At 44.1% G+C, this 12,474-nt stretch overlaps 1 protein-coding gene across 2 annotated transcripts; it reads right to left on the reverse strand.

Moving 5' to 3' along the window:
* Positions 1-12,467, reverse strand: LOC135556347 (histone H2A deubiquitinase MYSM1-like). Of its 2 annotated transcripts, XM_064989486.1 has the most exons (17): positions 12,333-12,467; positions 6,131-6,273; positions 4,702-4,777; positions 4,521-4,591; positions 4,342-4,419; positions 4,166-4,250; positions 3,980-4,078; positions 2,985-3,850; positions 2,774-2,904; positions 2,536-2,636; positions 2,110-2,270; positions 1,919-2,024; positions 1,651-1,725; positions 1,325-1,513; positions 1,117-1,249; positions 871-1,034; positions 1-363 (listed from the first exon to the last, which is right to left on the reverse strand). In XM_064989486.1, exons 3-17 carry the CDS (start codon positions 4,735-4,737, stop codon positions 1-3), a joined length of 2,658 nt encoding a protein of 885 aa, XP_064845558.1. In that variant the 5' UTR covers positions 4,738-4,777; positions 6,131-6,273; positions 12,333-12,467. The 2 variants fall into 2 exon arrangements, with proteins under 2 accessions (XP_064845558.1, XP_064845557.1); XM_064989485.1 differs by lacking the exon at positions 6,131-6,273.
* Positions 12,468-12,474: the final 7 nt, after the last annotated feature.

Consider the following 12,474-nt stretch of genomic DNA (forward strand, 5'->3'; position numbering starts at 1 on the left):
TCAGAATAGATAATCATGACCAGTCAACAACACAGAACCAAACCGTATTGGATGTGGGGTCTCTTCTTTAGCTTGGTGTGAGTTAATAGTTTTGATATTAGGCGTTTCTAAATTATCAGTTGGAGAGACCGATTCATTCTCCCAGTTTTCCTGTGTTCCTGTGTCTCCTGTTAAGCTGACGTTGATTGGCTGAGCGAAGGGGAAGGCATGGGCGTTGATTGGCTCTGGGGAGCCAGAGGTTCCGCTCTCATCTCTGGGTTGCTCGGAAACAAAGTGAGACTGGAAGAGAGCATGGATCTGGGAAAGGAAGGGACCTCCCTCCTCTGGCAGGGGCTCCAGATATCTCCCTAAAGATGCCATCATCTAAAGAGAGATACAGAGGGTGAGACAGGAAGGAGAGAGTAGGTGAGACAGGGGTTGAGAGATAGAAGTGAGGCAGGGGTGGTGAGAGCAAGATGAGAAGACAGACAGCAGAGAGGAGGGGTTAGACAATAGAGAATGATAGAGGACTCTTCTTTGTATTTTTCCCACTATGGCGACTGAGTTAGTAAACAAACTGAAAGGGTGTATACTGCCACCTAGAGTGCGGTTTGAAGACAACCGGTATAAAGACCAGGTTGGCAATTTAATGCCACCTGCATTTATGGAATGTTTGTTCACGAGTATAATTAATGGGCTGATCTCTCCCGATGAACCGGATGGAATTATGTGATCCTTCCTTAACCCACAAAGTCCCACTCCGTTAACTACTTCTAAAATGGTGAAAGTCCTGAATGGCACTACCCATGCTAAAACTGTCTTTTGCGCACTAGAGTCCTCTATCTCTATAGGTGAGACAGCGATATGAGCCAGGAAGGCTGTGTGATCTACCTTCTCTAGACAGGTCAGATGAGAGTCCCTGCGGAACAGCCTGTCCATCTGGACACTGCCGTGGGCATGTTTATATTTGCAGATGATCCACTCTGCCCTCCTCATCAGCTGGCCCCAGTCAGGCTGCTGCTGGGAACACTGGAAGTCAAACCTGTAGGGCAGCTCTGAGAAAGAGAGAGAGGGGATGAATATGCCAGGTTGACAATGGGTTGTAAAAGGGGTAATGTTAAGATGCATGTGTCGTACTCTGTGGTCCTGTAGGTCCTTGGTCCTCTCTGACCATCAGGCAGGTGGTCTGGGAACGTGGGGAGGGGTTAGCGGGGTCAAACGGACTCACGATCATCCCAATAAAGGGGGCTCCGCCTCGAGAGAAATAATTCTGAGCGAGAGAGAGGAGTGGCAGAGTCAGAACACACGTGCACACAGTCACATGCGCACACACAGCTATATGTACCTGGAACTGGTCCTGTGTGTGTATATCCCGTAGAGAGGGGTTAGGGTGGAAGGTGGGGTGAGAGTGGTACCATCCCACTACAGCTGAGCCCAGGCTAGACAGCATCTCACAGGCCTGAGTCTGAGACAACGGGTCCATCTCACACTGCAGACCTGTACTCACACTGTTACAAGGCTCTGCTGCAAAGATCTAGGACAAAGACACACACGGATAAAGAGAGACACACGCGGGATATACTAGTGTTATCAGTATTTCCTTTATCATCATCATCATCATCATCATCATCATCATCATCACCACCACCACCACAACGGTGGTGGTATCACCTTCAGGACTTTGTCCTCCTCGCTGTAAGCTCCTCCCAATAGGCCGATAACCTCTCCCATCGACACATGAGCATGCTGGGTAAAAATACAAACAAAAAAAGACACTGAGCCCTAAGACCAAAGCCTTGGTAAAGAACCCACACTGATATCTCGCTCTGTGTGTCCATGTGTAAACACAGTTGCTATATTAGATAAGATAGTACTCTATTACACAGTTCTTTATGAAGAGAGTACTTTATTAAATATATGTGTAGATGTATGTACTTACCATGTCCATGACGAGGAGAGCCTCAGCACACACTATCACCTGGAAGGGTTCTGGTCTGTCCTCTCCAAACACACGGCACGGAATCAACTGGAACGGATCCAACAACCTGATGATGGAGAGCGATAGAGACTTTTAACACGTCATCTACAGTACACATTTATAAGGAACCACAGTATTCATCACCCGCTCACCTTCTGTGCCTGGAGACTTTACAGGGTTTCGATTGCCGTCTCATCTCCTCTCTCCTCAGGGCTAGCTCCTCTGCACTCAGGTGCTCGTATGTCTGTCCCTCCAGGTCTTTAGCGTCACGCCAGTTCCCCCACATGTCCCTCACACGACGCTTCCTGGTTCGCTACGACACACAACCAATCAACAACCCATTAACAGCATGTCATACACATCTCACATACACCTGATGAAGAGCCATCATGAACCTGCCATAGAACTGTAATATAAATACAACAGTAGTGTATAGGGACCTTTAATAAAACAAATAAATGACATATAAACCTAAGCCTGACAAATACCTAACATAGCTAAGTGTTGCCGTTTGGCCCAGCGAGAGTGGTCTGAGGGACAGTAGGGGGTCAGAGGTTAGAGGTCATGGGTTGTCTCACCATGCTCTGTAGTCTCTGTGCCAGTTGGTATTCCAGAGTGTCTCTGCTGTCTCTGGGTTTGGACCGATCCACCATCCTGGGACGGTTATACACCGCCTGGTCTGGATGGAGGGTGGGGACAGAACAGACAAAAAAAATGTAAGCAGAAACATTTGCATAAGTAAGAGGAACAGAGAGAGAGAGACTGAGAAAAAGAAAGAGACAATCAATGACACACCAGAAAGTGAGTCCTAGTTACCACAGTTGAAGTTGATGGCTCCTATCAACTCCAGGTAGGTGTGTATTCTGCCAATACAGTTGACATCTCCACAGTTCTTCAGGCCAGGACGCACTGACGTCTTGTTCAAGTACCTGGGCTTACTCTTCAACCTGAGACAAACACACACAAAAAGCATGTTGAAAATTAAACCTTGATGTCTCTAATTGGTTGTGTGTGTGTGTGTGTGTACCATTGGTCCAGGATGTAGTTCCTGATCCTCAGATATCTTCCTGGGGTTTTGGATGGTCGTCCCTCAAAGAATTCTGGGATAGCTTGTTTCTCCTCCTCTGTGATGGTTGCCGGGTCCAGCTCCACTTCCTGCTCTGGGTATTTAAGCTCCTCCTCTTCCTCTTCAGACTCCTCCCCCTCCTCTGTCCACCTAGACCCCCCTGTATCCTCTCCAGACTCTACTGGGTCCCTCTGGGGCTCAGCAGTGCCCCCCTCACACTGTCCACTGGGGGCATGCACTGCTAGGCGGATGGAGGGGGTTGTGAGGGAGGATGGAGGGCTACAGTTAGGCTGCTCCTGATCAGTCTCTCCCAGGCTGGGGAGTGTCTGGTTGGATAGGTCCTGGTGGGTCTCTCCCTGGCTGGGGAGTGTCCGGTTGGATAGGTCCTGGTGGGTCTCTCCCAGGCTGGGGAGTGTCTGGTTGGATAGGTCCTGATCAGTCTCTCCCTGGCTGGGGAGTGTCTGGTTGGATAGGTCCTGGTGGGTCTCTCCCTGGTTGTCCAGCTCCTCTGGGGCTCCAGGCTCACATGTCTCAGTATGAACTCCTGCCTGAAGGTCCTCTCCCTTCCCCTCAATCCTTCTGTTTTCTCCTATCACTCCAACCCCTCTTCCACTCCCTCCCTCATCGCTGAGGTCATCAGTGATGTCCACCTCTTCCTCCTCTTCGTCGCCCAGTCTCTCTATCCGGACAACGTTGGTCAGAGCTGACAGATGGCTGGGGACAGACAGGCCAGAGGTGGAGAATGCTGAGCTTGTCTCTGGGACATGGCCTAACACCACTGGAGCTGTAGGAGGCGCCACAGCAGTAGTATTGCCCTCTGATTTAGCCTGCAGGCAGAGAGGAGGGGGAGACTGAAATGGTGAGAGGATGATGAGAGAGGACAGAGACTGGAGGATATCTCTAATATATCCTGGCTGGCTGAGCTGGGAGAGGCGTAGACTAGAGGACAGCGTTACCTTGTGTTTGAAGTACTGTCTGGCGTAGCTCTTAACCTGGAAAACGGTCCGGCTGCCGACCAGCTTGGAGATCTTAGTCCATCTACGGCCAAACTGAGCCTGCGGGTTCAGGGCATATAGAAAGTAGGGAGTCATTTAAGATCAATGAGACAGGAGAGGAAAGGAGAGGAAAGGAGAGGGTCATACCAGTCCTGTCTCAAACAGCACCTTCTCCTGCTGAGACCAGCGAGTGGCTGTCGAGGAGCCTGAAGCTGAGGACTTGGCTGGAGACCTGGGGACAACATGGCAGCCACAGTATCACGTCAGAGGGGAAAAAACACAATACGCCCAGAAGAGTTCACACACAAGGAAACCTGACTAACCTCTTCAATTTGGGTTTAGGGTTAGGTGGAGCGTTGGCCCACACACTCTCAGGCATCTCTTTCCCTGTCAGATAATACCTAGAGAAGTGCTTAAGGACTAGAACACATCATTTATCAAGACAGACAAACAAACATTCCAATCTGACCCGGGGTGTGTCTACGGGCCATGAGAAGGATACTGCTCCTCCATCAACATGTTCTCGATCACTTCTCTGTTCTCTGCACTGATGGAGTGATCCAGCTCCCACGGCTATTGGGGAGAGAAAGAGTCAGTCAACACACACACACACACAGACCAATACACAGAGTACCCACTTAAATTCCATTGCATCATATTTCTTTGGTAGCAACACTTCTTACTAGGACGCCAGTATTGGTCTTCCATGCTGACTGCATATACTGGTTCTGGAGTAGCGCTGCTCTGTCACCGAAGTCCCTGAAATAGGAATTATAGTTATTAGCTATGTATGACTATGACAAATGTCATAACAAGGTGAACATAGAAAAGCAGGAACATCTAAATGTTAGCTAGGGGATAGGTTAGTCTCTATTATATATAAACGGAGGATAAAAGTCAGAAAAGCAGGAATTCCTGATTAATCTGGAGAAAAATCATCATCTGCTGCAGCAAAGACAGTGGAGTGGGAGTGTCATGAACGTTGGGTTTCGCGTGGACTGCGAGTCGATAATCACGTCATATGCAGGAACTCCCCTCGACCACGAAACAAACATTCTATCCCATTGACCCCCATTGTAAGAGACAACTTCCTCTTAAATGTTTTATTATACTGAAATAACAAAACATGACAAAAGTCTATGTGTTGTTCAATGTACATGTAACGATAACAAGGTTAAAATCCCGATCTATGGTTCACAATTCTCCCACGTAGGGAAATTGAGACTGCGAGATGAGCCCTGTGGTTAGAGTGGGAAATTGTGGGGACCCGGTGTCCAAGTAGGGTACACATTTCCTCACATGTAAGACATTTAAATAACGACTGCCTCTAAATTATTATTATTTTTTAAATCCCTTTGAAAACGGTCTATGTGGCATCGATGAGTCAAACATTTATTATAGTGTCAAAATGTACAAAAAAAGTTCAATAAGATAATTTGTCAGTCAGTCTCGTCTGAAACAGAGTTTGGAATCTCAGTGCGTCACAACGAGTAAATGAAGGTTGGTTTTGAATTAATCATGCCCCCATGTGCCAAGCTCCACGTGCAAATCACCCCTCCCCTTCCCTTCATTAAGGGAGTTCTATTACGCTGTCCCGGGTTGAACCGGGCAATGGCACATGTTGTGAATGAGCCTAGTCAATATGACCCGATGACTCCTCCAGTCCCCAGACAGAACTCTGGTAACACGGAGACAAGAACAAGAAAATGCGGAAGGACAGGAAGAGGCCTCAACCACAAGCAGCAAGACCCAGTCAAAGGCAGAGAGGAAACGACGGCTGCGGGTAGACTGTATGCAGATGATCCTCCGCCGGAAATTTGTATAATATAGCGAGACCCCCGCCAAACCTCGTCCCTGGGATGGAGTTGGTAGACTGCACGTGGGCCACGTGGGACACCACGGATTGTCGTCCCCTACAAAGGAACCAATGTGTTACCTAACTCTAGCTGTGTTCAAATACTCACACTAACCATACTATTTGTGACTTAAATTGAGTATACAGTATGTCTATTGGTCATAGTGTGGATGTAGTTAGTATGCCAAAAGTTCCCGGATATCGTACTACAATCGGAAAAATACAAAGTATACAAGCAATGGACCCTCAGAGCCTACCTTCTATTGACCCTGTTGACTCATCAGTAGATTTGTTTCTCTTTTGGTCCATTCAACAACAGAGCGATACGATCCTTGTTTCAGCAGGATGTTGTATCTATACCTTATGTCATGCCTTATTGGAATGGATTTATTGATAATATCTGTTGGAAAAAAGTTTGGATGTTGCCACACACATACCTACTTGTTAACAAAATTAAGGAAGTTTCCTTTAAAATGATTCATAAATATCATCCTGCCAACCACTATATGAAGAAGTGTAAGGAAAACATCAACTCATATTGCTCCTTTTGTAATGCCCACCCAGAAACAGTGTTGCATCTTTTTTGGCATTGTATGCATCTAAGAAAACTGTGGCAAGACATCAGTAGATTTATAATTGAACACATGTATGAAGATTTTACACTATTGTGGAGAGATGTACTGTTTGGGATCTTTACATACAATATAAATAAGCTGAAACATTTTTTTGTAATTAATTTCATTATTCTTTTGGCCAAATTTCATATACACAAATGTAAATTTACAAACAGAAAACCACATTTCCGTACCCTACAAAAAGAAATCGAACTGTATTTTAAGACGTTTAAATGCTCTCCTAACAAAAAAGCTGTTAGAATTGTATGTATATGCATGTCCCTTAAGGTCCTTGTGTAATTGTAATGTGATATTGTACCCCCTAGCTCGATTGTCCATTGTTTGTAATCTATGTATGCTTGTGTTCCCTCATGTGCTTTATGTATTGATTTGTTGTTAAAAAAAAAATATTATATATAGAGCGCACTCTGGCAGTCCAAATTGAATTTAAGAACACACCCGAAGTCATAAAATGTCTAGCTAGTAATTTGTTACGCTAACAAGCTAACAAGCAGTTGCATAGCAACAGCATCAACTTCCAGGTAGACAGGCGAAGCACTAGTACGCTCAACTGAAGGGATACAGTTTGTTAACAGTATACTAAAATGAACTAATAGTATTTAGTATATACTCATTAAGTATGTAGTATGTTAGTATGGGTATTCAAACACAGCTACTGTGTTACGTAACTTTTCTTAAATGTCACATGTAGGGGGAAAATGTGTTGTGTAGTGAAAGGAGGCATGGGCTTGGGCAAAAAAGGTGTATAAAAACCAATGTAAAAGATAGGGAAGGAGTGGAGATTCTGGGGAAGACAGGTCAGGAGCTGATGTATTAGAAGTTAGAAGACTGTGGGGTAAGGTAAGAACATAACTTAATGACTATTGTTAGAAGCTACTGCGCTGTAATTGCTATCATATATATTTCCAGACCCCCTAATTAAAAAATATATATATATAAATAAAATATATAGAAATAATATAGAAATATATATATATTTTCTATAAAATCCAGCAGTTGTGAAACCAAAAGAGACGTGTTACTGGTTAACTAGTTACATTATTTGTTGAATGAAGTGCTGAAGAAGAAAAGTAGCATTATAACAGGGGCCCTCAGGGGTGCGTGCTCAGTCCCCTCCTGTACTCACGACTGAATGGCCAGGCACAACTCCAGACCCCTCTTTTAAGCCCCTCTCCAGACCTCTCTTTGGTAGGCCTGATCACCGACAATGATGAGACAGCCTACAGGGAGGTCAGAGACCTGACCATGTGGTGCCAGGACAACAACCTCTCCCTCAACATGATCAAGACAATGGAGATGATTGTGGAATATAGAAAAAAAGGATCGCGCACGCTCCCATTCTCATCGACGGGGCTGTAGTGGAGCAGGTTGGTATCCACATCACCAACAAACTATCAAGGTCCAAACACACTAAGACAGTCGTGAAGAGGGCACGACAAAGCATATTCCCCCTCAGGAGACTGAAAAGATATGGCATGGGTCCTCAGATCATCAAAAGCTTCTACAGCTGCACCATCCTGACTGGTTGCATCACTGTCTGGTATGGCAACTGCTCGGCCTCCGACCGCAAGGCACAAGACAGGCTTTTGTGGAGTGATGGGTAACGATGCTTCGAGGGTGGCTGTTGTCGATGTGTTCCTGGTTCGAGCCCAGGTAGGGGTGAGGAGAGGGACGGAAGCAATACTGTTACACTGGCAATACTAAAGTGCCTATAAGAACATTCAATAGTCAAAGGTATATGACATACAAATGGTATAGAGAAATAGTCCTATAATAACTACAACCTAAAACTTCTCACCTTGGACTATTGAAGACTCGTGTTAAAAGGAACCACCAGCTTTCATATGTTCTCATGTTCTGAGCAAGGAATTTAAACGTTAGCTTTTTACATGGCACATATTGCACTTTTACTTCTCCAACACTTTGTTTTTGCATTATTTATTTGACGCTAAATTAATTATATTGATGTATTAAAAGTTAAAATAAGTGTTCATTCAGTATTGTTGTAATTGTCATTATTACAAATCAATAAATAAAAATTGGCTGATTAATTGGTATCGGCTTTTTTTGGTCCTCCAATAATCGATAACGGTGTTGGGAAAAAAACAACAACAACAAAAAAAAAACGGTCGACCTCTAATCCAAGCATACAATCCAGAGGTAAAGACTACCCACGCGTGAGTGAACCTAGTAGGACCATCTGGGAGGCGGAGTGTAGTCGTCACCTCTACACACAAGTCGTCAGGCAAAAGCGGGGCGCGCTCTTGTCAAATTAAACAGTAATCTGCGCCTCTTGGTCATGTGGTCAGTAAGGCAGCTAGGTGAATCGTCTTTTCCATAAAATAAAATGTTAGAATTTTCAAACTAGCTTTCATTGGGAAGACAAACAAAGTGTTTTTATGAAAAGCAATTACTTTTTGAGCCGACTTAGCCGTTGTCCAGAGGGCACCCGGCTCACACCCGGGAGGCAGCCCAGTTCGAAAACGATTGCAATCACTTTTTACCCGGTTTAAACTCCTCCCGCCGTGGTAATCTGGCCCAGATGAACAAATCCCCTCATTGAATGGTGCTCCATTGTTTCATCGCCTTCAATGTGTTTAAAGGATCATGACCGTGTTAGACTGAAAAGCCCTATACGGATTGACCAACTATGGTTTGCATGCCCTGCCGAAGTACCCTTATCATGGGGAATAGGTGGTTGGAGTTTGTTGGTTCCCAGTGGTGGGGTGTATACCGGTAGCTAGATCATAGACGGCTGGTTATGTATACCTTGATAATACTTATCCCTAACTAGCCAGCTAATGTAAGCCTACCTCAATACAAATCTGATTTGGCTAGGAAACATTTCAAAAGGCAAATAGTTAGTTGGGGAAACCTTTTGTCATGATTGTGATCGCTAAATTGACTTCATATGCAGTATAACTTTAGCCAGCTAACAAAGATGGCAGGGACAATGTTATGAATTTTGCTAGTAACAGTAAAATTAATGGCAACATTGCCATCTCACTAAAGTAAATTTGACATAATCATAATATGTCAAAGTTGTTTCCAAGTAATTATTTTCCTCCTTTATCAATGTTATATTTCCATGCTACTAAATTAGTGTAATTTAGACTAAACAATCGGAATATCCTCTGGAGGTGCAACCCATATCTAGAGCACAAATGTTTGATGCAGCTATGGTGGTAGTAGTTCATTCATGTCTGACTACAACAGTGTAACTAGCAGCAACAAACTCAAACCAACCCAGGGCCATAGCAAAACATGTCACAGTTGGTTGCATCGTGTAACGGCGTCACCGGCCTGAATCTAATCCAATCTGGCGCCAGTCAGTCTACATCTTTGAAGCATAGAATTATCTTCCAAACCAGATTACATTATTTTTCGAGCTATGTTTATCATTTAGGGATGATGACAATCGTTGACCCAGTTCATCCTGTTAGACAAAGTGCACAGTTGGGTGCCGGATTGATCCCCTGGTCATGAACGGACTGCCGGGATCTACCAAAAGGAGCGAAGGTGGGTATCAAAACATGTCCAGCAATGTGATTGCAATAGTTTAGCGACCTCCAAAAATCATTTAATTCACTGTTCACTTGCTATTTTCACAGCTTGTCAGACAAGCCCTCAGAATAAGTGTCATGCGTGAACAAGTACCTGTTGTTGCCAGTCTCCCTTGACAGATGGCTTCATCAACAACGACAGGTAATGTGTGTTATGTGAAAAGTAGGCCAATTCCACAGACAAGCAGATACAACTAGCAGAGTCATTTGTGTTGTGAAGGGCATTAGCAAAAAGTATTGTCCTTTCTTTAGAACAAAATTTAATTTACCACTTGGCTGTCTATTATATCAACCTGTCACAGGCCCTCTTAGTCAACACCATATGATAAAAATTGCCTGTTGCAGATGTTCGAGAGATGTCCAGTTTGCAGGCAAACATGCAGCATAGAGAAGACCAGCAAGGGAGCCCTCATCAGCATCATGCAGACATGCCCTCACTGTGAACATTCCTATGAATTGAACAGTCAGCCACACGTTGGGCAAGTATCCGGCCAGCAACGTTCACCTGTCAGCGGCAACAGCTTTCACAGGCTCATCATTTGTACAAATACAGAAGGTAAAACACTTCATTATTTTGATACATTTTATAACACAATTGTAAATGCAATTTATGTAAACTGACATTATTTGTTGCTTATTTTGTACTTCTTAGGCGCATATAAATGTCCAGGGCATACCTAGCCTGGTGGAACCAGCCTGATCATTGTGCTCACGATTCCAGTTCACTTCATGTGCCAACTGAATCTCAGTTCATTTAGTAAGTAGTACGAGCAACACAAATGAGGAACAAATGATTCAATTGGCACATGCACATTCACGCTGAGTTGAGCAACACAACTGGTGGTTGTATTGGATACGTTTTTATTAAAATAATGAATTTCAGCAACCTGTGGGAGGGCCGCAGTTGTACAGGACAAAGCGTTTTCAGAATTGACCATTTTTTACAAGAATCGACTGATGGTAACAATTTTGTTACTAGCAAATCACGCGACCAGGAGTTGAGTGTTCCTCATCTAACTGCCTGTAGCTATTGAAGTCAACCTGCTGGTTAGTTTGTTGCGATTGACTGGAGGAAAGGGCAAGGTTCTGAAAGATGGGTGTGTCTTTGTGGTGGCAAGGACACACCCCCAAGCCAACTCACATTTGGACTCTGTCATGGTCGCCAGCATTTCTTGAGGAGCAAGCCCAAAAATGAGGCCAAATCAGCAGGTGCAGTTCCCCTTTCATTTGTTTAGTATAACTCCACTACTACTTGTAGCTGTACAGTCTGTTTGTGTTGTTGGTCTTGGCTAGCTTAATGTTTCAGGTTAATATCTAACTAACACTTCCAGGGCTACTAACACCGTCATGAAAAGGGGCACGAGGGAAGCCCTAGAATATTACCACAGAACAATGATACATATTTCACTGGATGTAAATGTGAAACATCAGGTTGGCGCTTCCACTTACTACCAAATATGGGGATGAGAGGAGGTCCAGTGGTCGACAGTGGGAGAAGATCGAGTTAGAGTGATTTGGCTAATTTTCTAATCGGTTAAACATTTGATCTCCATATGGTTTTCTGTTTCCAAAGCTAGAATCTGTAACCGACAGAGTGAACTACGTTTCTAGAATTTACCCTTTGCCAAGTTTTAAAAATTAGGAGTTCAAGGGCTGCTTATTGAGTTATTGCACAAGTGCACATGAGAGTAGGGATTCCCTAATGGATATATGCAAATAAATGCTGGAACGCGCCAATAGGATCTCACTAGCTCGTGCTTGGCTCACTTCAACTGATTAATTTGTTTCAAATTGAAAACGACAGGCTCTGGTCAATTTTGGGGTAGTTTTTTTTTGATACGTCTTTTTTGTAAGAAGTGGGAACTCAGGAGCAGGCAATGTTGAAAAGTAATCATTAGACATTTATGTTTCTTAAATGTAGGTATGTAATTGACTAAAACAAGCAGACAATTGTATTTGATTTTTGTTGTTGCTGTGAACCAATGGTGTAAGCATGGGTTGTGCGTATGGAGCATATCTTTTATTTGATCTCAAAATACATGGGACGTACATAATGTTTATTTTTTGTTCAGTATAGCTCGAATAACCGTCTTAACAACCCTGTTGTTGAAATCAGCTAGCTAACGCTAGCTAAGTCTACCGTGCTAGCCATGGCTATTGAGTTTCCAATGGGTTATTTAATGGCTCTGATTCTTTGAATCGCCCAAATATCTAAACTGCATATTAATTCATTTTAGCCCATCAAACACAAACGCTCTTACCCTAAATCAGGATCACATTCGTCTCCTTCGATATCAACGACGTCCAGCTCGTCCGCCATGTTGGCTAGCCACATTTCAAACAAGGGGGCAAGAGCGTACTCACACAATACCGACATGATTCCTCGACAGCGACACCAAGTGG

This window comes from Oncorhynchus masou, chromosome 15, assembly GCF_036934945.1.
Source record: "Oncorhynchus masou masou isolate Uvic2021 chromosome 15, UVic_Omas_1.1, whole genome shotgun sequence".
In the NCBI taxonomy this organism is placed as follows: domain Eukaryota; kingdom Metazoa; phylum Chordata; class Actinopteri; order Salmoniformes; family Salmonidae; genus Oncorhynchus; species Oncorhynchus masou.

Bases quoted from the DNA above. Each gene is read 5' to 3' on its own strand.
- LOC135556347 (XM_064989485.1), bottom strand. From the start codon at position 12,448: ATGTCGGTATTGTGTGAGTACGCTCTTGCCCCCTTGTTTGAAATGTGG. The intron at 4,420-4,520 runs GTATCCTTCTCA...GCACTTCTCTAG, and splicing joins AACATGTTGATGGAGGAGCA to GTATTATCTGACAGGGAAAG. The intron at 1,726-1,918 runs GTAAGTACATAC...ATTTTTACCCAG, and splicing joins CTCTCCTCGTCATGGACATG to CATGCTCATGTGTCGATGGG.